The sequence below is a fragment of the Apostichopus japonicus genome, chromosome 11 (genome assembly GCF_037975245.1).
Source record: "Apostichopus japonicus isolate 1M-3 chromosome 11, ASM3797524v1, whole genome shotgun sequence".
Lineage (NCBI taxonomy): Eukaryota > Metazoa > Echinodermata > Holothuroidea > Aspidochirotida > Stichopodidae > Apostichopus > Apostichopus japonicus.
In genome coordinates, this window is record NC_092571.1 from 2,750,804 (window position 1) to 2,775,046 (window position 24,243).

At 36.7% G+C, this 24,243-nt stretch overlaps 1 protein-coding gene across 11 annotated transcripts in view; it reads right to left on the minus strand.

The window, feature by feature from the left end:
* Positions 1 to 2,924: 2,924 nt before the first annotated feature.
* The window catches only part of LOC139975840 (pleckstrin homology domain-containing family G member 5-like), a 157,228-nt gene continuing 135,909 nt past the window's right edge, over positions 2,925 to 24,243 (minus strand). For 10 of the 11 annotated variants that reach the window (XM_071984066.1, XM_071984070.1, XM_071984068.1 and 7 more), the window contains 15 exons: positions 21,938 to 22,068; positions 21,349 to 21,453; positions 19,368 to 19,508; positions 18,450 to 18,581; positions 15,315 to 15,365; positions 14,894 to 15,043; positions 13,833 to 13,940; positions 13,119 to 13,268; positions 11,880 to 12,023; positions 11,182 to 11,298; positions 10,000 to 10,126; positions 9,280 to 9,392; positions 7,721 to 8,553; positions 6,719 to 6,748; positions 2,925 to 4,074 (listed from right to left, as the gene is read on the minus strand). In XM_071984066.1, the coding sequence (XP_071840167.1) occupies positions 6,733 to 6,748; positions 7,721 to 8,553; positions 9,280 to 9,392; positions 10,000 to 10,126; positions 11,182 to 11,298; positions 11,880 to 12,023; positions 13,119 to 13,268; positions 13,833 to 13,940; positions 14,894 to 15,043; positions 15,315 to 15,365; positions 18,450 to 18,581; positions 19,368 to 19,508; positions 21,349 to 21,453; positions 21,938 to 22,068 (2,318 nt within the window). In that variant the 3' untranslated portion in view covers positions 2,925 to 4,074; positions 6,719 to 6,732. The remainder of the gene's footprint in view (positions 4,075 to 6,718; positions 6,749 to 7,720; positions 8,554 to 9,279; positions 9,393 to 9,999; positions 10,127 to 11,181; positions 11,299 to 11,879; positions 12,024 to 13,118; positions 13,269 to 13,832; positions 13,941 to 14,893; positions 15,044 to 15,314; positions 15,366 to 18,449; positions 18,582 to 19,367; positions 19,509 to 21,348; positions 21,454 to 21,937; positions 22,069 to 24,243) is intronic. The other variant, XM_071984067.1, reaches the window with a different exon arrangement.

The window sequence follows — 24,243 nt, forward strand, 5'->3', positions numbered from 1 at the left end:
TGGTTTAATGACTTTTTCCAACATACTGACAAGCAGAAAATGGCTACACTTTCTGGGTATTTGACCTTTCACCTATGACATTTAGACAATCTCCCAAGATCAAGTTTACAGTACATGTACAGTACATGGTCAGGCACCGACCCACCAAGTTTGAACCATGATCGGACTAACAGTCTAGGACACACTCTTTTGCACAATTTAGACCAATTTTAACTTTAACTCAATTGACCTGTTAACTACAAGCCTAAACAGCTAAATCTGTCTTGTTTAAAACTTGTCTCTTCATTCTCTACACATAATGTGGTTTAATGCCTTTGTCTAACAAGTTGGCATGCAGAAAATGGCTAAAAACCAATTTTTAGATTTCTTGACCTTCGACCTCTTTGACGTCATCAATCACGCAGGCATGAGCAAACATGGTCAGGCACCCACCCACCCACCAAGCTTGAACTTGACAGGACTTTGGGTCTAGGAGGAGTTTGCAACATACTTAATTTTGCTCACTCACTCACTCATGCACACAGACACACTCACACCCCTTCATGAATGTAAAGGTTACAATTATAATCGAAACTAAAAAGGAAAATATGTTTTCTTTTAATTTAAGAATCATTTATTGTAAATTGTAAAGGCAGATATACAAGAAAAACAGACAGTAGTATTAAGAAAGAGTACTAAAACCAATTGAGTTGCATTAAAAGCAAAAAAAAAAAGATAAAAATGAGAAATTATTTGCAATGTTCTTTATCTTTATACTTACAAGTTTATGAAATATCTTCATTTAAAAACCGATTAAGGCAAATAGGAACTTATTCTTTCAAATTCTCTCCGTTTTTACATGGACTCACACTCTTGTCCTCATATATACACACACATGGAAGATTTTCCCTCCAAAAAAAGGAAGAAAGAAGCTTATTATTAAAATATGATTGAAATGATTTGGGAAGATTTGTTTTTAAACTGGTTCTTCCAATGTGGATCAACAGATACCAGATATAAGACAATGTGCATGAAATTTCTGCAGAAATTTGAAAGACATCGATAAAATGTCAGTTCTAGGACCCACGATATTAAGGAGACAAATCTTTCATTCACAGAAGTTTAAATAACAAAGACATTTTTTTTTTTAAGTCACAGAAATTACTGGCTGCATTATACTGAGTGTGGAGGGCTAAAAAAAAAACAGCCCACACCTTTAAATAAATAAGAAAGCTTTAAAGCTCTTTTCTTCTGATATATTACACCAGTAGATAACCAGACTTAGAGATAAAAAAGATCCTATTCCCAAGGCAGAATTATAAATCTTTATCTGTTATACTGCTTTTTAACATGGTGGTGAAAATTCAGTTTCACTACTTGGTTTTTGAGAAAAAGAAGCAAATAAATAGTCAAAGTGGTCATTTATTACAAATTTAATCATAGTAAAGTTGGGTAATCATTCAACCTTGTTTTTGGTCATGTAAGGCCGTGTAATGGTCAAGAGGTAGCTGAGCTGTTTTTATCTAATTTCAAATTAAAATAAAACTGTTAGCAAACTACACCATTCATCCTCATGGGCTCAACATTCAGGAAGGACATGACTAACTTTTCTTCTGTCCCCCCCTTCTCCACTTGTTTCCCCCCCATCACTCCTCCTCTCATAGCTCTCTTCCACCCTTTTTCTCCACACCTTTCTGTCTTTGTCCTTCTCCAGTTTATTCCCTACCCCTTCCCTTAATCCTCTCTTTGTCCCTCCACTGTTTATCTCCTACCTCTCCTCTTCCCCTGTTGGTTTCTTTCTTTCTTCTCTCCATCCCTTGTCTACTAATGCCCTTACATCTATCTCTTTGTATTCACCATGCTCATTAACCTGTCTGTATTCTGTGCCTGTTTTTGTCCCTTCTGTTACTGTTACTTGTCATTGAGCCTTTGAAGAAGATCCTGCTAGGATCGAAACGTCAGGCCAACTTACTTTTACACTTTATCTAATTTCCATAGGTCATGTGACATCTCACATGTTGGGCACTTATGAGGCGGTATTTGGGCTGAACTAAACTCCAACGTTAAAGGTTTAAGAAAGATATTTAAAGCTGCCTAAATATGAACCATCAACATTATCAGGAAATGCATTAAAAAAAATAGCCCAATTAGATTGAAAAACAGTTTGTTAATGCATATACAACACATTATGCAACTGCACTGAGTTAGATGGTTGACAATAATTCAATTGCGAAGAATACCAAATAATTGTATTCTTTTATATGAAACTCTAAGACTCCATTTGGTTGATAACCATAGACACAACATGATAGCACGTGAAATCTCCACTTGGAGAAAACTTCACATGAAACTTGTTACACAAGTTCAGATAACCACATATTTTTAAATTAAGCTATGTTAGTATTTTCTCAAGAGTTGTCTCCGGTGCCCCAAGTTACTTTTTCCACAGGACCTAATCAAATAATCAATCATGCCGTCAGTTATTTCAGGTCAATAAATACAGCAATACAATGAATGGAATTAAATTAGAGTTGTTCTCAAAACTAACAAAAATTTGATGGCAAGTCAATAACAAAACCTCATAAACATAATATATCATACAGACTAAATTATCTGCGTGCCTATGTAAACACCATGAAATGAATCCACCTGATTGTTACACTAGGTAAATTTAATTTAACCAACTTTTAATTATCCCAAAAGGAACATTTTTATGGATCAAACATAACCATCCGCTTGCAGAATAATAATTGTATTTGTGGTATCATCTTCTTCTTCATACTTCTTATAACATTTACGTTGATCTATCAAAGAGGATAATGCATGTCCCCCAAAAAATGTGGGAGGGTAAGGGGAGGGAGGAAATTACGGGAGATTCCAAAGTACACACCTGACCCTATGTTTTAATCAATTAATTAATTAATTAATTGATGTATTAACTAATCAATTAATTAATTATAATCAATTAAGGCACTGTGAGGCTGCAGCAGCTGCAAGAATCCAGCTCAACGAGGATGAATCAATATCAAACGCAGGGATTATTTTCTGCAGACCTGCAGTGCCTATTGTGTAAAACTGCAGATCACAACATATCGTGCAGCCTTGTAGCAGGATGCTGCACCCCTTTTCAGCATCCTACTTTGGCATGATAAATACAACAAAACTGGTTTTATGTTTGACGACATAGAACAGACAATTTTGCAGTGGAATTACTCCCAAAATTTTTGACTTCTCCCAAGGAATGTTAAAAATAATATATGCAAAATTTCAATTCTGTAATGTTTACACTTTTTCAATGCTATGTGGTTTTGCATTAAGTGTATGCGAGACAGCAGTTTTTTATTGTCTTCTTCTCATCGATAAGTCACGTTATTTTAATACATAGCACCCTTAACAGCTATTTTCCTCATCAAAGTTGAGGTCTCAAAATTCATTGTTAACATGAAGATAATTTAAGGGATGCATATGATGCAAGGTCTACTTAATATGCCTCTGCAAATGTTTTTGGTTTCAAATGTTTGTTACCAAATTTTTGAAGGTATACCCTTATGTTGGCTGCAACAGTTGTGATGATTAAACATCCTCGGTCTCAAAATAATGGAGTGTCAAGTAGCTAATGTGGACATTATAGATCTGTGTATAACTGTCCACATTTATGCATCCTCGGTACTCGGTAATCTGTGTATTTGGAAGTCGGAGACACTGGCCAAACATTGGCTGTACATATTACCAATATTAAGACATCTCTGCATTTATGCATCTTTTTCGCTTTGGGACATGTCACTGTCGATTTCTGCAACTCCTATGTTCTACACTGAGGCTTTGAGCATTGGGATCAACATGGGTATGTTAAGTCTCCATATCTCATGTTTCATATGTTCAGAATTGATGTTCCATGCTCAGAATTGGTACGGCCAAGCTTCCATCCGGAGAATCTAACCGTGTTCCAAAATATTTGCCTATCTGCGTTTGACCTCGCTCGGTCCAGCTGGATGTAATCAGCATTGGCTTCTGTAGAAATACGACCAGACGGGCTTTCGGTAGTTCCTTGCCAGTGACCATGGGTCCAAATCCATGAATAATCAGCAGTGGCTTCTGTAGAAATAAAGAAGAAAAAAAAATAAGAAAATTATGCAAAGACTCAAATCAGATACATTTCTCTGGTAAAAATTAAGTGTTCTTGTGAAAAGTGTTAGATGATAGTTAGTAACAGTAGTTAGTGATGATAATAATTTCCCTAACTTTTATTTGCAAAGCAGGATAGGCTAAGGTATCTCTGCTAGATGTTAGTGTGGTAGGGTACTAGAGCTTGTGTGCAGCAAGGAAACAGAATTTTTGAGAATTCAAGTATCTGTTGTAAAATTAATGGGACAAATCATTTTTTGAGTGACAGTACTTTGAGGTGCAAGAGATAAGTTATTTGCAAGTAAACTAGCTGCTACTAGCTGTACTAAAGAGTAAATGCAGCCTAATGCAGGTAGACTTGTTATATGGCAAGTACCTTTGTAACTACATTTTATTGCACGGTAAAGAGAGCATTGTAAGGCAGTGAGTATAGAAGAGTAGCATAACGTAGGCAAGAACTATAAAAGAGATCAACCAGCAGAATTAAAAGTTCAAGTTCTTTAATATAATATGTATTCCCAAGTTACTGCATCTTTCTCCCCCCCCCAAAAAAAGAACAGGTAGAACCTATGTAACACATGTATGCAATGCTTCTTTCAAAATCAAACAGCATGAACTGTTTACACTTTCTGCCTCAAGAGGGCACATCTGACTTGTAGCTTTCCCAGAACTAGTACAAAATTTCTTGCCTACTTTTCTCAAAATTTGTTTTATTTTCCCTGCTTCTTTGGTATCCAGAACAGTTCTCATTATTTTTTTCAATTAAAAGGCTTGATGACTGTTCTCACTCAATGACTACGGTTCATTCACTTCCCAATATTTCCAGTAGTTAATAAATTTAATTGGCTCCTCTCTTACCTGTCCCCAGTCTACTGATGCACTTTTATCTACCTAACCTACTAACTACCTCCCCCCCCTATCCCTAGATCCATCCTCTGTCTCTTCCTTCCCATCACTTCACTGATCACTTCTGCACTAACAGCAAGTGAGATATTTTGTACTGCCCCAAGGTAACTACTGTACGTGGACTAGTTCTGCAACATTATTCATATTTGTAATCTCTTACCCAGGCTCTTGAGTGGATAAGCAGTTTGCTAACAGTTTTATTTTATTAATATTTTTATGTTGTAACTTTCAAATACATTGCTTCCAGAGTGAACTGTGTAGTAAAGTATTGTCTCGGTTAGCATGTTTTATTTCCTTATTTGTTTTTTTTTTTTGGGGGGGGGGAGGCTGCGATACAGCTACTTGTATAACAAAATATTCAGTGATATCATAGTTACAGTCACAGATACAAATCCTTACCATGACTTGCCTCTGGTGTGTGCAACAAAAACTGATGTTTAATAAGAAGTTTGTTTATAAAAGATTTCCAAACAGGAAATAAAATAAAACTACAGCTGTTTTTTCAGCTCAATGGCTTAGACATTATTACTATTATAGCTGGATGCAAACATAACATATATAGAGCAAACTGCATGCATTACATCAATATATATATATAGAGATATTCCCTATTTTGCAGCAAGGGTTTTCGGGAGCATTTAATTGGGACAGCGCTTTATCCCTATTTGCTTAGCATGTTTTGGACACGGGTAGTAGTTCTGTGACATCCGATGCTAGTTTTCCCGCCCTTCCTGCTCATTATATTTGCGCATATATAGTTTATGAGTTATGTGTACAATTTATTTATATGTTACCTCCATACTTCCATCACTCTTTTTCTTTCCCTTCGCTAGCCTTTGAGTGTGTTTTCTAGAAAATTTTCAACCTCTCTTTTCCCTTCATCGTATTATTTTGTTAAGATTCTGGCCTCTTGTAAGCCTCCTGCTCCTAGCTTACATGAAGCAAATTGCTAAGTTCTTTTTCTTAATCTAATAGTTCTATTAGCTTCAATATCTTCTTCCTTTGTTACCCCGTTTGACACTCAATGTACTTTAATTTGGTATCTCAGTATGTCGTCTCGAACCCAGTGAAAATGTATTGATTGTTCACTGTTTCGTCCCGGGAGAGCTAGGCTTGGGACGATCGTGACTCGTGTCCGAAGTGCAGTGCTTGCACCAGGGGAGACCCTTGCCTACAGTTTGTATAGAGTATTCACCCACCCAATGGCAAAAAATAGACGGGTGGCTCAATGGGCAGAGAACAAAGTTACAGGAACAGTTGGCACAATTACCCACCCCGCCTATTAACATTTTGAGAAGGATTTTCCTTGCTTCTTTGTTCCCTGTTCGCGATTCTATTTACCTTAATTCTGTGTCTAGGTGTCTCGTCCCTAAGCCAGTTGAAATGTATCAATTGTTTGCTATTTCGTCCCAGGAGAGCGTAGGACAATCATAAATTGTGTCCGAAGTGCAGTACATGCACCAGACGGGGCCTGTATAGTTTTTGTCAACCCAGTGGCAAGAAATAGACTCAAAGTGGCTCAAAGGGTAGAGAACAAAGTTACAGGAACAGTTGGCACAATTACCCAACCACGCCTATTAAAATTTTGAGAAGAGGTTAAAACTGGATTACATACTGCTTTGCAGTAAAATTTTTACAAGTCTCTAGATATGCAGAGTAGTTTATTTGGCAGCTGGCACACAAACTGAGCCAAGTATACACAAATTACCTCTTCAAAAGCATCTAACTCCAACTGCTTCTAAAGACACCAAGGAATAAAAGGATTTGATATTTTTGATTGTTATTATACAGATTTTGTGATACATTTTAACACACAGTTCTTAGCATAATGAAAAGAATTGGGGGGGGGGAGGGAAGCGGGTGGAAAATAACTTGCCGTTTCATTACTGTCTGCATTTTGTAGCGACACAAACAAAACGTCACTTGCAAGCAACAGAAAGTTAACTTTTTCAGATGGTCGCACGCGGTTTGAGGTGAGTCTTCAATGCCTTTAATTATATTGAGAAGCGCTTCATATTATTGCCAGTCTGGAGTTGTATTTCATGATCTGGGCTAAAAAGGTTATTCTTTTCTTTTTTCCAGAACTAGTAGAACTATTTGTTATTGCAAGAATTTTTTTAAGATACCAACAGTACCTGCAATCATTCTGTAGCCTCAATTCAAAAAATTTTGTTTACATATTGGTATTGGTGTCTCCAATCTTAGCTTCTACGATATACCTGGACGAAAGCAAAATCGTACTGCCTACATTTTAACTAACTTAAACAGGTTACACCATTTCTTCTGTATGGGACTTTGCTGAGAGGTATAATTATTTACTTCTTAGCTTGTACCCAATACTTCTGTGTAATCAAGGACTAAAAATACATATGGCGAATGCTTGGGAAAATATCTTCCCGAAATAGCAGCATAGTTCATCGGTAGTTTATGATAGCTTTGGTATTTAATCTTTGGCATTGTTCAGAGGAAATTTCCAACATAACACAGAGGATAGCCCGGTATACTACTGTGTGGTAAGTTGCTCGGAAAGTCCCATTTATCGTTATTGATGGAACTAGCAAAATAGAGATTAGAACCGCACAGCCCAGAACGAAGCAAATAGTGGTTCCAGACTGTACTGTATGATCAGCAAGTATTATATTTGAAGTGATTCTTACAGATCATTTTCAACCTACTATAAAAAGAACATTTTACCAGTCTTGTTACTTACATGATGGCAGCATTTCCATTCAATGAGTTGTCTCCATGGTTACGATTGTTGTCTGTTAGTAGGGTTGATGCATCATCGTTAACGTGGCACTGTTTCAGCAGTTGGTGGTTGTTGACTTTACAGACATCCCGCTGGCCCGGCGAAACGTATCTGTTCGGGGAATGGTTGGGAGAAATGTGTTGACCGTGCCTCTTGGCCGGCGAGGGTGTGTTCTTCTTGAACCGGCCCATCCTATGGGCGTCTGGATTGATGTAGGGGTCGTTAGACGAGGGCGGATCGGAACAAATCTCGTCGTCGTCGGAGTCGTACGCCATGATGGTCTGAGCCGCTGTCGTCTGTTCGTATTTCGTGCTATGGTAGGAGCCTCTCTCGGATCTCTCATGAACGACTCCTAGGTTAAAGGACTTCGGTAGAGTGGGTTTAGGGGATATGGGTGGTGGCGTTCTCTTGCTGTCGCCCTCACTGAAAGTTCTTGGCATTGGCACTGGAGGGACCTTCCTCTGGGGGGACCCTCCTGGCCTGGCTAGGGGTTCCGTTTGGTCACCATTCTCCTTGGCAGCTTCTTCTTTTACTGGCTGCAGATTGTCCTCTTCAGCCTCTTCCTCCTTTAAGGCATCTGGGAAGGAGGTAGGAGTATTCTCAAACATGGAGGTAGTGACCCGTCTATGGGGTGTCTTGGGGGAAGGTAGAGGGCTAGGTGTCGGGGACCCAGTGGGTGTCTCTACTTCCACACTCAGGCCTGAGGATGTGTCTGTTGGTTCCGAGCTCTGTGAGATGGATACATTGTCCAAAAAGTCGTCTGTGTCCTCTGTACATGCATAGTTGTAAAGCTCCTGACAAAGAAAAAAAACACAAACAAAACATAGGCAACAGGTGTAATTTGTTGGTCGTTGGTGATGACAAGCCCCATTGATGGGTCCTAAATTACTTCCACAACACAACAAGCTATAATTAACAGTGTAAACTCATTGCTCTAGCCTTAAAACGCTGGTTTATTACAATTTGTTTTCCAAAGATTTTTGAAGTAGTATTACATAGTGCAGAAATACTAGACTGGATCTTCAATACGTCCGCAGTAACGACCAATATTGGTAGTGTCATAATAGCTGCATGGCTTTGGCTAAAGTATAAAGACCAGTCGGTTTCAAATCCTTAAACTGGTTTTTAACCCCAAACACTTTTTATAAAGTATGTATGCAAACTGATTGTCTAACATGACAACTTTTTATGCCACCCCCAATGGCTCACATATATTTATGAATGACAATAAGTGAACCTCATATTCATTTTCCTTGCAGCAGTACATTATTTATTTCATATATATATATTATAATAGTAAACAAATATTGATAATATCACTTTATATTATCACTGTTTACTAATTAATTAGTACCACATACAATGTTCCTTTGAACTTTATGTTTGAACATTATTGAACATGTTTGAACATCATGTTTGAACTTTATCTAAATTTAAACATAAAACCTGACTTTTTGCCGACTAAATGAACAATTTTGCAAGGTCGGTAATAGTGACTTCAATAAGAAGTGTTTTCATACCTTTGCTTTAGAGATCCTCTCCAACCATTTTTGTAGAGTATCCTTTTCAGTCGTTGCTATAAAACCGTAACTTGCTAATCCATAATCATTGACACACACTGCAGCAAAGCCACCTGAGAAAAAGTAATTTGAAAATAAGGATAGGTTGCAGGGTGCAATAATGATCGGGATGGTTGATGGGGTGGCTGGTAGGATTGGAGATGATGGGCATGGCTTGGGAGATGATAGGGGTTGGGGGGGGGGGATCATGGATGAATGTGGATGGGATGGATGATAGATTGATGTTAGAAATGGGGTGGGTGGTAATGGGATTGGGGTGGACGATAGGGATGAATGAGGGGGAAGATAATGGGGATGAGAGGGAATCGATGATAAAGGATTAAAAGATTAACAAGCAGATTGAAATGGATGAGGGGGTTGGATAATGTAGTGGATGATAGGGTTGAAAGATTGATGTTGGGTAGGAGGGGGTGGATGGGATGGATTTTGGTGATGGATGGACGGAATGGATAATAAAGGATTGAAACATTGACATGAGGATGGGGTGGATGATGGGGGTGGATGATTGACAATAGGATGGATGGATGATTGAATGTATTTGGTGGCATGATTGAATGGATAGGATGGATGGATAGATGACTGATTGCTACCATGTATGATAGAAAGGACAATGGGATGCATGTTACATTGCTGCAATGTATATAATACAAATGAACTTACTCTTATCTTTCAACTCCTGGACATTGATTCTGTCTATTCTCATCGGAGGTTTTATGACTTTGAATTTATCCTTCTTTGGCTTGGTGAAGACGACCGCATCCGTAAACAGAAAGACATAGACATCAAACTAGGTTCAGAGAGGAAGCAACAAGATTTATCGTTTAGCTATTTAAGGATCAGTCCATGGATGCAGCTGTTGTAGTAGACCATTCAAATACACTGCTGATAGCAGGGCCAGGTCGGATTTCTATATAAAAATTTCTATTCTATTCTATTTCGATTCTAAAAATTTTTGAGAAAAGACCCTTTAAACACAACTTAACAATTTCATTTTCAGTGCGTAAGTACAACATAATTAAAATATGACAATTTACATAAAATAATATCACCAAAATGATATATACCGGTACACATGGCAAAATAACTTGCCGAGTTCCCGAGATATACAACTTCAATGTTACCTTATTCATTAATATGCTTGTGCAACAAGAAAGTGCATCCTTATCTCATACATCTTATTATTCTTGGCGCCATATTTTGGTAATAATTTTATCATTATCAAAGTTCAAGGAAATTGCCTTTGATTGTAGTTTTTAAACAGACACATTTCCTCAAATGGCCAACTTGCATAATTTTCACCAATACCAATTGCGTGCACAAAAAGATGGGGGGGGGGAAGTTGGGGCATGCCAGGGAAGAATTAGACCACTGCTATGGGTGTAAACCTCCCTCCCCCCCAATTCTATAAAAAGAATGACAAAAATATGACAATGACATAAAATATTATCACCAAAATGACCATCAAAATATTACATCATCATTTTTTAATGAAAGCATGTTGTAAGCAATTTGTTGCAAAAATAGTTTCGTTTTCGTCCGGATCCAAATCGTGAAGTATAAATGTAGGAAACATTACAGGCAATGTTTCCTGTTCTTGATGTGAAAAGAACTCTTAAATAAATAAAGTATTACAACAACGACAACAATAACAACACAAGAATGATAAATCAATAACAGGTTGTCATAAAATGTTTGATTGCAGTAATACTCTGTATTGTGTGTATATTGTTGTACAGTTTTTTTGTGTTTGGGTTTACACAGCCAACTCCCAATGGGACTATTAATGTTCAAAATATGTCACCAAAGATGGAGTTCCATGCAGTCACCGCCCACTTCCCTCACCTTGCTTTCCTGGTCGCGAATTTTCATGGGACCCTCGTAGAGTAACCACCTGCACTGCTGGGTCTTAGCGAACGGCATCCCAACACTGAGATCCAAACTGGAGTACTCTTCGGTTAGCTAACAAAAATCAAGGTCAAATGTGGTTCATTGAATAAAAAAGTACTTTTATGCAAATTTACAACTATAGGAAGGATAACATTTATACAAGGGACAGTTTACATCTAGCTATCATGTTGAAGACTATTTGTCAATATTAAATATATTGAATATTGAAAATATATAATATATTGAATATTTGTCAATAATGTTCAATATTGTCAGCCTATTGCATTGATATTGTTACACATTTGGTAACATTTTATCCAAAAGTGCAATCACACAATAATATGTTCAGTTTGTGCGCATTAATGTGACAACCGATTTATACCACCTGGACAAAGTCACTTTTTTTCCAAATAGTTGTGCACCAATTAGGCCAAGCATATCCTAAGCTACGGTTGAATCTGGCAAGCATTAATCATTAGATTGTAAAATTTCAGGTGAAAGACAAGAAACCCTTAAGTATATTAGATCCATGAATCAAAAAGTGCAAATCTTCAAACAGAATGATACAGGATCAATAGAAACAGAGGTCAAAAATGAGGTAAATGAAACGATATAAATCAGCAAACAGTGCATACTTTAACATCCGTTCTTACCCTGGAAAGCTCTTCGCAGCCGCTAGGGATGTGAATCCCTTCGTAGCCTTCTATTCTAGCTAGTGCATTATCTAGCTTACACTGTTCCTGATGTCTGGTCACCTCGTGGTTGATTCTCCTAATAAAGTGGTCCACTTCGTCAGCCTATGAAGACATAACAAGAGAGTAAAGATAGAATCCAGCTCAAGATTAACGCAACAGATTTGAGTGATGGACTTTACCAAATAGTTCTCTCATTCACTGGATCAGATGTGCACACAATTTAGAGGGTGGGAGAGGGGCAGGGTTGGCTAGGGAGGGGGAGGGAGGGGAAATCCTAAATCCCCATGACTGAATATGATCCAGGAGGCATGAAACTTTATGCAAGGGCCAGAGGCTTACAATTCTGTTGTAAGATAAGTCCCAGAGTTGTTTACACTTGGTTGACAACATTATCAAATCCATCAACTGTCACTCAAGATACTTTGCCATCATCACATAAAGAACCCTCAAACCTTTTTTTTTCTCACCAAACAGCAAAGTATTCAAGATTCAGTTCAGTTCTCAAACTTTTGCCAATGAATTCAGTTTTATTGACTTGACATGTAAATACTTTGACTATTTTTACTTGTTAAGGTTCTGCTATCTGTCGGTGTGTCAACATCAAGTTTGAAAGTATATTGAAAGGTATACTAACTAATGAACCCATGTGTTGTTCTTTCGTAACTTTAAAGAACAGCTTCTTCTCACAACGGAATTGACAAATTTCACTTTAATAAATCACAATTCACTCACATGCCGTACACAATAGATAGAACTGTTTCAAGAATTGACTTTAGGCAGAAATTTAGTTTTGATATGATATTTATGCAAGCATAACTCTAGTATAACTCAACCTAAAACATATTCTTTTAACTTCACATATAGACAACAGAGCAGGCTTGGATGACATTCAGTACCATTTTGTCTTCAACAAATTTGTATTGCATCAGAGAAACTGAGCTATTGGTTTGTTTATTAGACTACATAGTCCAGTCACTTTAACTGATAAACCTTTACCAAAGCACCATTTCCAAAAATATACTAAACTTAGTATAGAAACAAAACCTGGACTGAATGCAATTTTTATATCTTTTTAACTGTCTTGTGCCTAAAGTCCACCCAATTATCCTCGGTCATCAAAATGGAGTTTCCAACTTCAAAACGATTTCAGTCAAATGAAATTGATAACAACATGATGAGATAAAAGTTCTTTCTTACTCTGGCTTGAATATCTATTTTCATCCTCTCGTCTACCGTTTTCTTGGCAACAGCAGACAAAAGGAGAGGATACTTGGTCAATCTTTGCATAGGATACACCAGAAGGTCAGAGAGCTTCTTTCTCTCCGAATCTCTTCGCTTTTCGCACCACTGTTGGATGAAAATGTAGAACGTTTAAATTTACACCGATAAACCAAAAAAAAATGGAGTAGTGAGTCAAACTGTCACTTTGGCAACACAGCAGAAACCATTTGTATTACATGGGTATTTGCAAAGTTCAACAGTTAGGGTGAGGAGGGAGGGGGGGGGTAGGAGGCTATCGAGTCTACTTCATGATCATTGTTCATACCAATGGTGGAAAAGCTATAATTTGTGTGTGTGTTTGTAATTTGTTATGAAAAGAACATATACCAATTAAAAATCGACTCACAAACACTTTAAAATGAATCACATTACCATACAGGAGAACACTGTGGTCATCACTGAACAGAAGACAATATTGTCATAGTAATGCAAGAGAGATGTGAGGTGAAATGTGAAAGAGAGAGGGGGGGGGTAGGGTAAGGACAGGGAGAAATTGAATTCTTGAAAAGAAGGGGGCATAAAACCAAAGTGGACCAAAGCAATAAGTTATACTGGTCAATGGAACTAAATGATTGGTCCGATCTGGCACAATTATTAACTTACATAATTATATATGCATAAATTACTCACCGTTAGATACTGTTTAAATAAAGGCTCGTCTGTCAAGGTTCGGACAAGCTCCAAGCAGTGGCCCTCTTCCGGACAGAATTTGAAGTATGGTGTAAAGAGAGTTGTGAACTAGCAGGAAAAAAGGAAATTATTACACTTATTGAGAGGGTAAAAACCGTAGAAACTTGATATCGCCGGACACACAATAGCTTCATATACTGAATACACAGCTACGTCATACACTTTACACACAGATTACATGTTAATAATACATATCCTGACTGATGGCGCTATATACACAGCTTTTCTCGATACAGAATTTGCTAGTATTCTACTAAATAGCTTGCTAATACACTTAACATGCACCTTGGAAGTAGTTCACATAAGGCCTGATGAAAGTTAGCATCCAGCTTGTTATCACAAGATAACTCAATACACAACTTCATACACAGCTTATATGTAAATACTTCATAAACTGACTCAAAAAACTCAATACATAGCTTCATAGTACACTTCAAACACCTCTAACAAATTACTAGTGAACTCAATATGCTCTGTCTGATGGAACCTAATAAATAGCTTATGTCTGACTTGATACACCATTTACTAGTAAATTCAATGCAGAGCTTCCTAGCTGTACACTAACAAAACTTGCATGTGAGCTGTACATGCATAGCTATTACACTTGCTATCACACACTCCATATGTGACTTGTTATTAATCAAATGCAAGCCTTCTATACACAGCTTCTCGTTACACAATCTGATGGAATACTACAGTTCAAGAAACTCCTTATGAACCTGGACAGGACTTGATATAGAGAGATTTCTAGTACTCATTATACAGCTTTGAACACTCAGTATATACAGCTATAGACTCCATATATATAGCACGCTTATGTCTTTAAACGTTACAAAGATGTCAGCTTCTCGTTACACAATCTGATGGAATACTACAGTTCAAGAAACTCCTTATGAACCTGGACAGGACTTGATATAGAGAGATTTCTAGTACTCATTATACAGCTTTGAACACTCAGTATATACAGCTATCGACTCCATATATATAGCATATATGCTTACGTCTTTGAACGTGACATAGATGTCATCTGCATTCAGAGGTTTCTTCTCCGTTCTGAGTTTCTTCAGGTTCTTCATAATGTAGTCTTTCCAAAAGGTGATGTGTAGTTTCTCTATTTCTATGATGTTGGCAAATATCTTTTCTGACTGGATCTGAAAGGGTTCAGACGGAAAGAAAAAGATATAATTTTATCTTCCCGTTTACCATTCAGAGAACTTTCCTGGGGTTTGTTTTGTCATTAACGAAATTAAGTGTTTGGTTTGATCTGCTTTCATAATCAATTAAATTTTTACAAGAGCCAAAAGCTTAGCGAGCGTTTCAGCTATGAAAAGGGCAGGTACACGGTAAGTTTCCATTTTTTAATTTTTTTTAATATTTTTAAATTCATTAATTGGTCAAGATTTCAAAATGAGTATCACTTACACCATTCAGGAGAGATGAGGCTTGAAGATTCAGCAATGTACACATATAGAGCTACATGGGGAAAAGAAAAGAAAAGAAAATGAAATAAATAAAGAAAGAAAAATTACAATACATTACATTACAATCAAAAACAGCATAATGTTCCAAGGTGGCCTCACAATGGCAGCCTCCATATTTCAATTCCCATAAAAGACAAACATTCCCTTCTCCCTCTACCAAAGTCAAATATTTATTGCAAAATTATATTAAAATGGCATGGTCATGTCATTCTAAGGATATTATATATGAGTTGGGCACTATAGGTAAAAGAGAGAGGAGGGTGGGGGAGGGGGAACGGGAGTTAAATAGAACAGACTGAAATTTGCGTAATTGCTCTTTTTGCCGCCAACCACAGGTCAAAATAGTTCAGTTGCTAGATTAGAGGGCAGAGCTTGAAACCCTGAGGGTTGACCGGTTTGAATGCCTTTCCAGCCAATTATATAGATTTGCTTTATACCAGTTGTAACAAAATTTCATATAAAAATGCAAGCAAGTCTGAAGAATTGTTGCACATTTGGTGGAGCCAAACTTTGAGCTCTGCAGGGATAAATGAAGGAATTATTCCAGGTGAAAACTCGATATGCCCACGGATGACGACGATACAAAATGTTTAACTGGCAAACACTTTTTAAGACATGATTTGATTTTAACGACCAGAGCTGGGTTAATCTGTAAGCCATGCTTGAAATTAAACATTGACTCTTGTCTTTGCTCAACAATCATTCAATTCTATATTTAAACTATTATGCATATCTTTTTAAACTTTCACTACGTAAATACATATCCTCAGAAGGCCTCTAGTATTAGTACAGTCACGTAGAGACGATGGTCAAACATTGAAGCAATTAAGTTTCCATCCGTAAAAAAACACACACAAAAATAAAATAACACCTTTTTCTTCAGTGACCAGACTGTAACAATAACAACCATACTTCCTTTCATCTGTCATCCATATTGACAAAACCTTCAAATTATCTATTAACAGAGTGTTTCGGTAAAATTTTACATGATCCTGTTGACAAAAACAGTACAGTCAAGGGCTAATTGCTAAACTTTAAAAACAAATCACTCCCGCGGACACTTGAGGGTTCTATCGATACCAAAAAAAAAAATCATCTTTTCAGACTTTTAGTTTATATGCTGCAGTCTATGGCTCCGTACAGAACTGGAAACGAAAGTTTAGACGCTAACTTACAGAAGACTGAAAATATCAAAACAAGGGTATCTTGTGACAGCAGTTTCCTGCAAATTGGTTTATAGTTTTACCAAAAATTCTGAGAATTCCAGAACTAGAAAGACGCCATTGCTAGGATTTTTATCAACAAAATGCAAGCTATTGGCTGCATAAGAAAGCAGCCTAGTAGTTATCGAAATGGTTCCCTTCTCAACGTTTTGTCACCCAGTAACCTTTCACATATTTTTGAAAATATATGTTAACATATTTGAAAATGAATGTTGACAAGCTGATATCCTATCAAGTACATTGTCTTTGTTTTGAGATTTTAATTTTGTGGAAAAATCTAAAATCGATAGTATTAACTGATTAAAATCAGAAATGAATATTTTAAAATTGAATTGAATATTTTTAAAATATAAACTAAAATATCATGTTGAAAAGACCCAGAGGTAAGTAGGACTCAATTTTCTATGATTTTTAAAAAGCAAACTGGCAACTTTCAATACTACTTTGAAGGATATTTATGGCAACAAATCCCCATTGAAACCAAGTAAGAATTGAGTCAACAATGAACAAACAAGACTGAAATACACATGTGATACAATATGCAAGCCACTACATGTAGTTTGCATACTAGAATGAATCATTTCGTGCAATTGAAAGCATTGCACAGGAAATGACAAAGTATTGTAATATCACCAATGTTGTACCATTTTTTTAAAATGATTTACAGGTTATTATTTGCATATGATTAGCTATACATGTCTTCCTGCTAATCCATCTGGGGAAATGATTTTATTATTTGCAATCAACCACAAACCGCACATTGCCAAGGAAAAACAATACAAACACACAATAACACAAAATAATAAATCTGTGCAAAAACAAATTGGAATAAGAAAATATTTTCTTGGCAAGATTGCTTAATCCAGAAGCCATTAAAAACCTTTCACACAGTGAGAGAAGATCCTGCATTCCATACATACTACTACTAACCGGACACTAAACAGGATCTAACAAGGTACTGAACAATGCATAATGAAGTTTATGAAATAGGTGATAGCCTAATGTGGCATACTCCTATTAGAGTCTATATCAATCCGCCCGATTGATCTCCTTCAGGAAAAGTGCCAGAAAGCAGTAGGAGAACATCTTTTTTGACCTGTTATCAATCATGATCTAGTTTTTTTGTGGCCTGCATGTTGAAGAGCATGAATGGAAGTACATGTGGTGCAGAAAATGGGTCAATTGAGGCAATTTTAGACCCCTTTAGGCCTCCCTGGGGCAGAGTACGAAAATTGGTTACTACGGAGTTAAGCGTTTTTTTTTACAAGTGACAACAACTTCGGGCTCTGATAGCAAAAAATCTGCACCGTCATGGTACGGAAAATTGATAGTGCCATGAAGAAAGGCCAACTTGTCAGCTATCCATTGATGGGTAGCGTTTAGCTAGTGAGAACTTCTATCGAGACTAAGAGACCACATTACTTTTGTGATTTAGTGTGTTAGTTAATGGGGCTTTTAATGGGCGTATACTACCTTAATGGAGAGAGAGACGGAATGATAAATAGAGTGATGGATATGTTGATAGGCGGGTACACAGACAGACTGATACATAGACAAAGATAAACAGACATACAGATTGACAGGAAGTTAATGTTTGCTACAGAATCATATTCCAAACACTGATTCTGGAACAACAAGTTCCAAGCCCTGTGTTTCAAGATGCTAATACTTCACAAGATAAATATGTAAGTATCTTTGATTTGTACCTATCCTTGTTTCCTTGGTACTGACTACTTAACGACCGTAATTCTTGTCTCATCTGCCTGTCAACCCCTCTCTCCTCCTACCACTCCCCTCCCTCCCCCCTCCTCCAACACCAACACCGTAATAGAAACAAGAAACTTCATACTCACATCAATAATGATCCTTAGATTTTTGATACATCTGTTCTCTGTCTTGAAAATTTCCCATATTGCCTCCATCTGATCTTGCTCTTTCTTATCCATGGACGAGACATCTTTGACGATCTTCCTCCACGACTCCTCCTGGGAAGAAGATCGGATAATATGAAGAGTGCCAAATCGATATATAAACGATGATGACAGTGGATTAAAAAAATTAAAATAAATTTATAAATATAAACAAAATCTAAAAAAAATGGTGCACTGATTTTGCAAAATGATTATTGGATGAATTACCATCACGGGAAGTCCAAAAGGAGAATGTATTTGTCTCGCTCTACAGAGACGAACTCGACTGAGAAAGTTTGTGAAAGGGGACCCATCACTTTAAGAATTCAAACACTTGGATCAATCGCCAAGTCGTCTGTTGCTTCTGCACTGAGCAGGACTACCCTCATGAAAGATGACAATCATAAAAGAAGATAAATAAAGAAAGCCACAAGACTTAACTAAAAAGTCTGGCATGGCAGATCATTCAATGAAACTTCTCAGGCTTACCAACCTTACAGACTTACCAGAGTAGGAAATAGCCCTCCAAAATTCCCTTTCAACATCACCCTTACCAAAACAGCTGAGCGGACCAACCGCTCATTTTCTACCACATATACCAAAACAGCCGGGTAGACCACTCATTTTCTGTCTAACATACCAAACAGCTATGGAGACCACTCATTTTTCTGTCTCATATATGACAAACAGCTATGGACCACTCTTTTTCTGTCTTATATACCAAACAGCCAGGTAGACTAATCACGGCCCGTTCTTTAACATACCAAAACGGCTCCCACAGACAAGACCATCCACTCCATATTTCATGCCTGGCTAACACACCAATATGCAGATGAACCATTCCGAGTGTTGGGAACTTACCAACTCAAAGATTTCCTCGTCATGGTTGCTGGCACGATCACCCAGTGAAAGAAGTCTTATTGGAAAGGGTTTGAGCCCATGGATGCTAAATTGATCCAATTTCTCTTGCAGAGCGAAAGCTTTCGGGTCAAACTTCTCGTTCTGTAAATTGAAGAAAGTGCATCCCAGTTCAGTAGATATCGAAGGAGATTCATTTTTAAAAGTGAACGAGTGTATTACATTGGATGGCGGTACACTATCCATTAGGAGTTTTTGTTTAATACCAGAATCATCAATTAAATTAACTTTACTCAAACTAATGATAGAAAGAAAGAAATCACAGCTTCATCTGCAGTGAAAGGCTCCATGCTACCTAGGCTAAAATATTCCCATATATTTGGCAAAGTAACAAAGTGCATTCCAGATGCTTCGTGCATATGTCGCAACATCTTTTATGTTGTGAAAAATACTAAACATTTTATTTTTGGACTTGGGTAATTATGAAGCAGGGAGATGTTACCATGGAAACACACCCAGCCAGTTAAGGGTATATAAATGTCACTATATTATTATTACATGTCATTTTAACTAATTAATACTTTTTCTGTAAACAAATTTTTTAATAGATTTCATTTCTTATGATTATTAATTTTTGGATTGCTATAAATTGTCCCAGAAATAGTTTTTGTTTTTCAATGACCTATGGACACCATTGCCCTGGATATACAACCAACACGTGTCAACATACTCTAATGTACGTTAGAAATATAGAGTGAAAGATTAACAAGGAAGTGATATCAAGATTGGACTAATAACGTTGTCAATGATCCACTGCCTGACCTTGCCAAAGTATTAGCCTTGTTCAAATTGCTTTCGAGAAAGCAAAATAAACATGAAAAGAGGGTGGAGCAGGATGGTTAGCAATAATAAAACGAAAACCTTTGCAAATAATTATTTTTGATCGCAGAAGTAAACGTTCTATGTGTGGGTCATTGAAGATAGTGATGTACTTCGCAGTCTCCAAATTTTGAACTAGATTACATTTCACTACAGACTGAGATAAAAAAAAAAAAACATCAGTTAAAAAAAAAAACTCTTTTAAGATAATGTATTGCAGAAAACTTTTCCCCATGTCATATTGGAAATTGTTCACCAGAACATAGTCTAACACAGCAAATTTGGAATCTTCTATCTAAATTTACTAACGATTGGATATCAGATCTGGATAATCCAGGATCTGAATAACCAAAAATTCCACATAGTCCATGGTTTCTGTTTTAAAAGGATTTTCTGGTGACAAATCATGTGAAACTTGTGTAACATTGGAAAAGTGAAATATTTCACAATGCTAGTTGAAAACCCCAGCTCAATGTCTTGCCCTTAATATGAGAGAATGATTGATTAAATGTAACCTATTTTGACTGGCTAAATCTTCAGACTAATCCAGGAAATTAGTTCACAGTAATAAGTCTCTGATGCTCATCAAAAGCTAACTTAGGCTAATTATAATCCTCTTGTTGAATTATCATTGGAACCTGATACATTAAGAATGTTTGATTAGCTGTCAAAGATCTTTATTTTTCAACACCTAGAATAAGAATTAGATTTTGAAAATGGAATCTATAATTTCATCAAAATGTAATTTTTTTTTGTGGCTAGAAATGCTCTTATTTGCTTTGTGGATAAATGACTGGCGAATTAAAGAGAAAACACAATTTTCTTTTCCAGCTGAAAGTGCCTTGATGATATTCATCCTTTCTACTGTTGCCAGATACATAATTTACAAAATGTCCCCAAAATTTGGAAAAATTCATATCTTTGCGATTATAAATGCTAAGAGGATGTGGGTTTCGCCTAAAGATTCAGAAAAATTTCAGCAATTTTGCTAAGGAGGCAATCGAGTTTAGCTAAATCAGAAGATACTTTCTAGACATCACATGATAGCGCGGTTCATCTTGTTAAACGAAGAAATGGAAGAGAAGAAAGAGATGGAAAGTCATACCTTTTGTACTCCTGGAACCGACAGCCTGCGATTATTTCCTGGCGGTTTCGATGGGTTGTTGACCCCTAAGAACTGACTCAGGTCTTTTCGACGTGTTCCTCCAGTCTGAAAAATGGAGAGGAAATCTTCAATTTATTTCACATTTTTATGTGTCCTCCTTTTTCTGACATTAATCAATGCATGACCCTGAGCTCACTCACTGACACTTATTTAACTATCATATAGAAATAGAATCAGGGATATATGGAATTCATTATGTTATAGTCGATATAGCAACCTTGGCTTTATTGTGTTCAAAATTTGCGTTGATTATAACGTATAAAAAGTGCAGGTAATTTAGAAAGCACTGTGACATATGATGTATATAAACATTCCCATCCCTGGTGAGTGGCAAGGTTAGGGCATATCAAAGTAGGAAAGACCCATCTATTATATTGTTATGTACTTTATTAATTATACATATCAATATATATTAATTATACATGTTAATGCTCAACTGTAATTTCGTCCCTGTTTATCACTTTCATAGCTATTATGTGTTCAATATGCTAAATGTACATGTATAGGAGTAGAAGTAGGAGAAACTTACATTTATTTCATCTATATCCGCCATAGAATTGTTCGGCCTGTAAGCGGGAGAGCTGCTCTCTTCCGCTGTCGTCTTTCTGCTGTTTGGCGTTGACTGGTTCGCTGGTTCTTGTGTCTGGGCTTCTTTGTTCGCTGCGAAAACATGACAGTTTATACCAACGGTTGCAAAAATTCATCTTTCTTAAATATCCAAAAGTAAAAAAATGTTTTAAAGTAGTAGTAGGAGACAGGTCCATCTAAGTCATAACTAACTGTGGAGTTCATATACATGTCTAGTGAATCGATGTGAGCTGGTAAATATCTCACTGGAGTTAATACATCTATTAGTACAGTAAGTCAGTTAAGTGTGTGTTAGTGATTGACTCTTTATACATGGTCAGACAGGTGCACAGGTCTGTAGAAGTCATGGTAAAGAGTGTGAGACTATATTGCTCCGGTTGCTCTACTAAGTGGAAACAAACTGAATGATCATATCCCCTGGTAGACTAGGCTGAACACTATATAACAATTGAGGGATATGATACAGTAGTATACTGAGGAATACTGAACACTAGTGTTGAGGGATCCTCTACTGTATTTTGGGGGGATATGGTTTACAAACATTGAGGGATGTGCTTTGACACTAGTATTATTGAAGGATATATAGAACTGCTTCACTACTATAGAGGGATATGCCACATTAGTATTGGGGATATGCTCCACTAGAATTGAGGGATACTCTATAGTTCTATGGAAGGATATGTTCTACCATTACAATGATGGATATATGCTTTGACACTAATATTATTGAAGGATATAGTATGCTTCACTTCTATAGAGGGATATGCAACATTAGTATTGAGGATATGCTCCACTAGAATTGAGGGATACTCTATAGTTCTATGGAAGGATATGTTCTACTATTACAATGATGGATATATGCTTTGACACTAATATTATTGAAGGATATAGTATGCTTCACTTCTATAGAGGGATATGCTACATTAGTATTGAGGATATGCTTCACTGGAATTGAGGGATAGGCCTACTCTACAGTACTATGGAAGGATATGTTCTACTAACAATGATGGATATATGCTTTGACACTATAGTAGTATGGAAGGATATATAGTATGCTTCAATTCCATAGAGGGATATGCTACATTAGTATTGCAAGGGGATATGCTACATTAGAATTGTGGGATACTCTACACTAGCATTGAGTGATACTCTATAGTACTATGCAAGGATATGTTTTAATAATATCAAGGGATATGCGATACTACTATTGGGGGATATGCTATGTACACTGGTTTTAAGGGTCACTCCATGGTAGTCATATAGTTGCACAAAGATGCAATTGTGACTATTTTGAACAGGTCTATAAGTTTTCAGAAGCTTTATTTAATAGAGCTTTGCTCACCCTTTCCACTAGCTTGGAGTTCATTAATTGCAACAGAAAACTTTCTTGTGGCTTCAGCAAAGGACTAAGAAAATCTTCTTTACTTTCCCTTCATTTGCCTTGTAATGTTTTCATTATACAGTAATAACCTTGTATAATATTAGCATGGTGAAACCTTTGTATAGACTTGCCATTAAACTGTACTACTCCGCCCAGACCTGAACTTGAAAGTTTGGCTTTATTCCTTTAGGCTAGCGGACAACTGTACATTTCCAGTGTCGATTGTAGTAAGAATATAGAAAATTTGATATTTCAGTGCAATTCTGCAAATGCAACAACCCATGAACATATAACATGCCTGTATTAACATGCACATGAATCGGTTTTTTTATTATTGACTTTTTTTCTGGTCGCATGGGATGTAATTATAAATGAAATTAATGGAAGAGTTATAACAGAACATAAGATCACCCCTAATAGGCTAGGTAATTAATCTGTTCTTATGTAAAACTGGGAGGCACACACAGCTTAGATCATTATGGTTCAAAATGGAGCCTTTTCTTCGGTAATCTTCCGTAATCTTACAATCAACTGTTACGTGAACAACATCAACTGGATCATCAAGCTCTCTCCTGTTCTAATTGTGTCCTTCAAGTTGACTCAGAAAGCTCATCTGTTTCTAGAACTAAATGACTTCTAAACTGACTTTGAGCGTTGTTTATTTTATCTTTGTCTGTTCCTTGCTTTTCCCATGCCCACTGATTTTTCAATACAGAATGAGCGTCTGTTTGACGTATTATCCGGCGCATTTTAAATGATTGTTATTATTATGATGAAATCTACCGATAACATAAGATAAGGACTACTCAATGCAAAGTGTCGCCCACACAGCGGGAAAATAAAACAATCTGCATGAAAGTTTTACT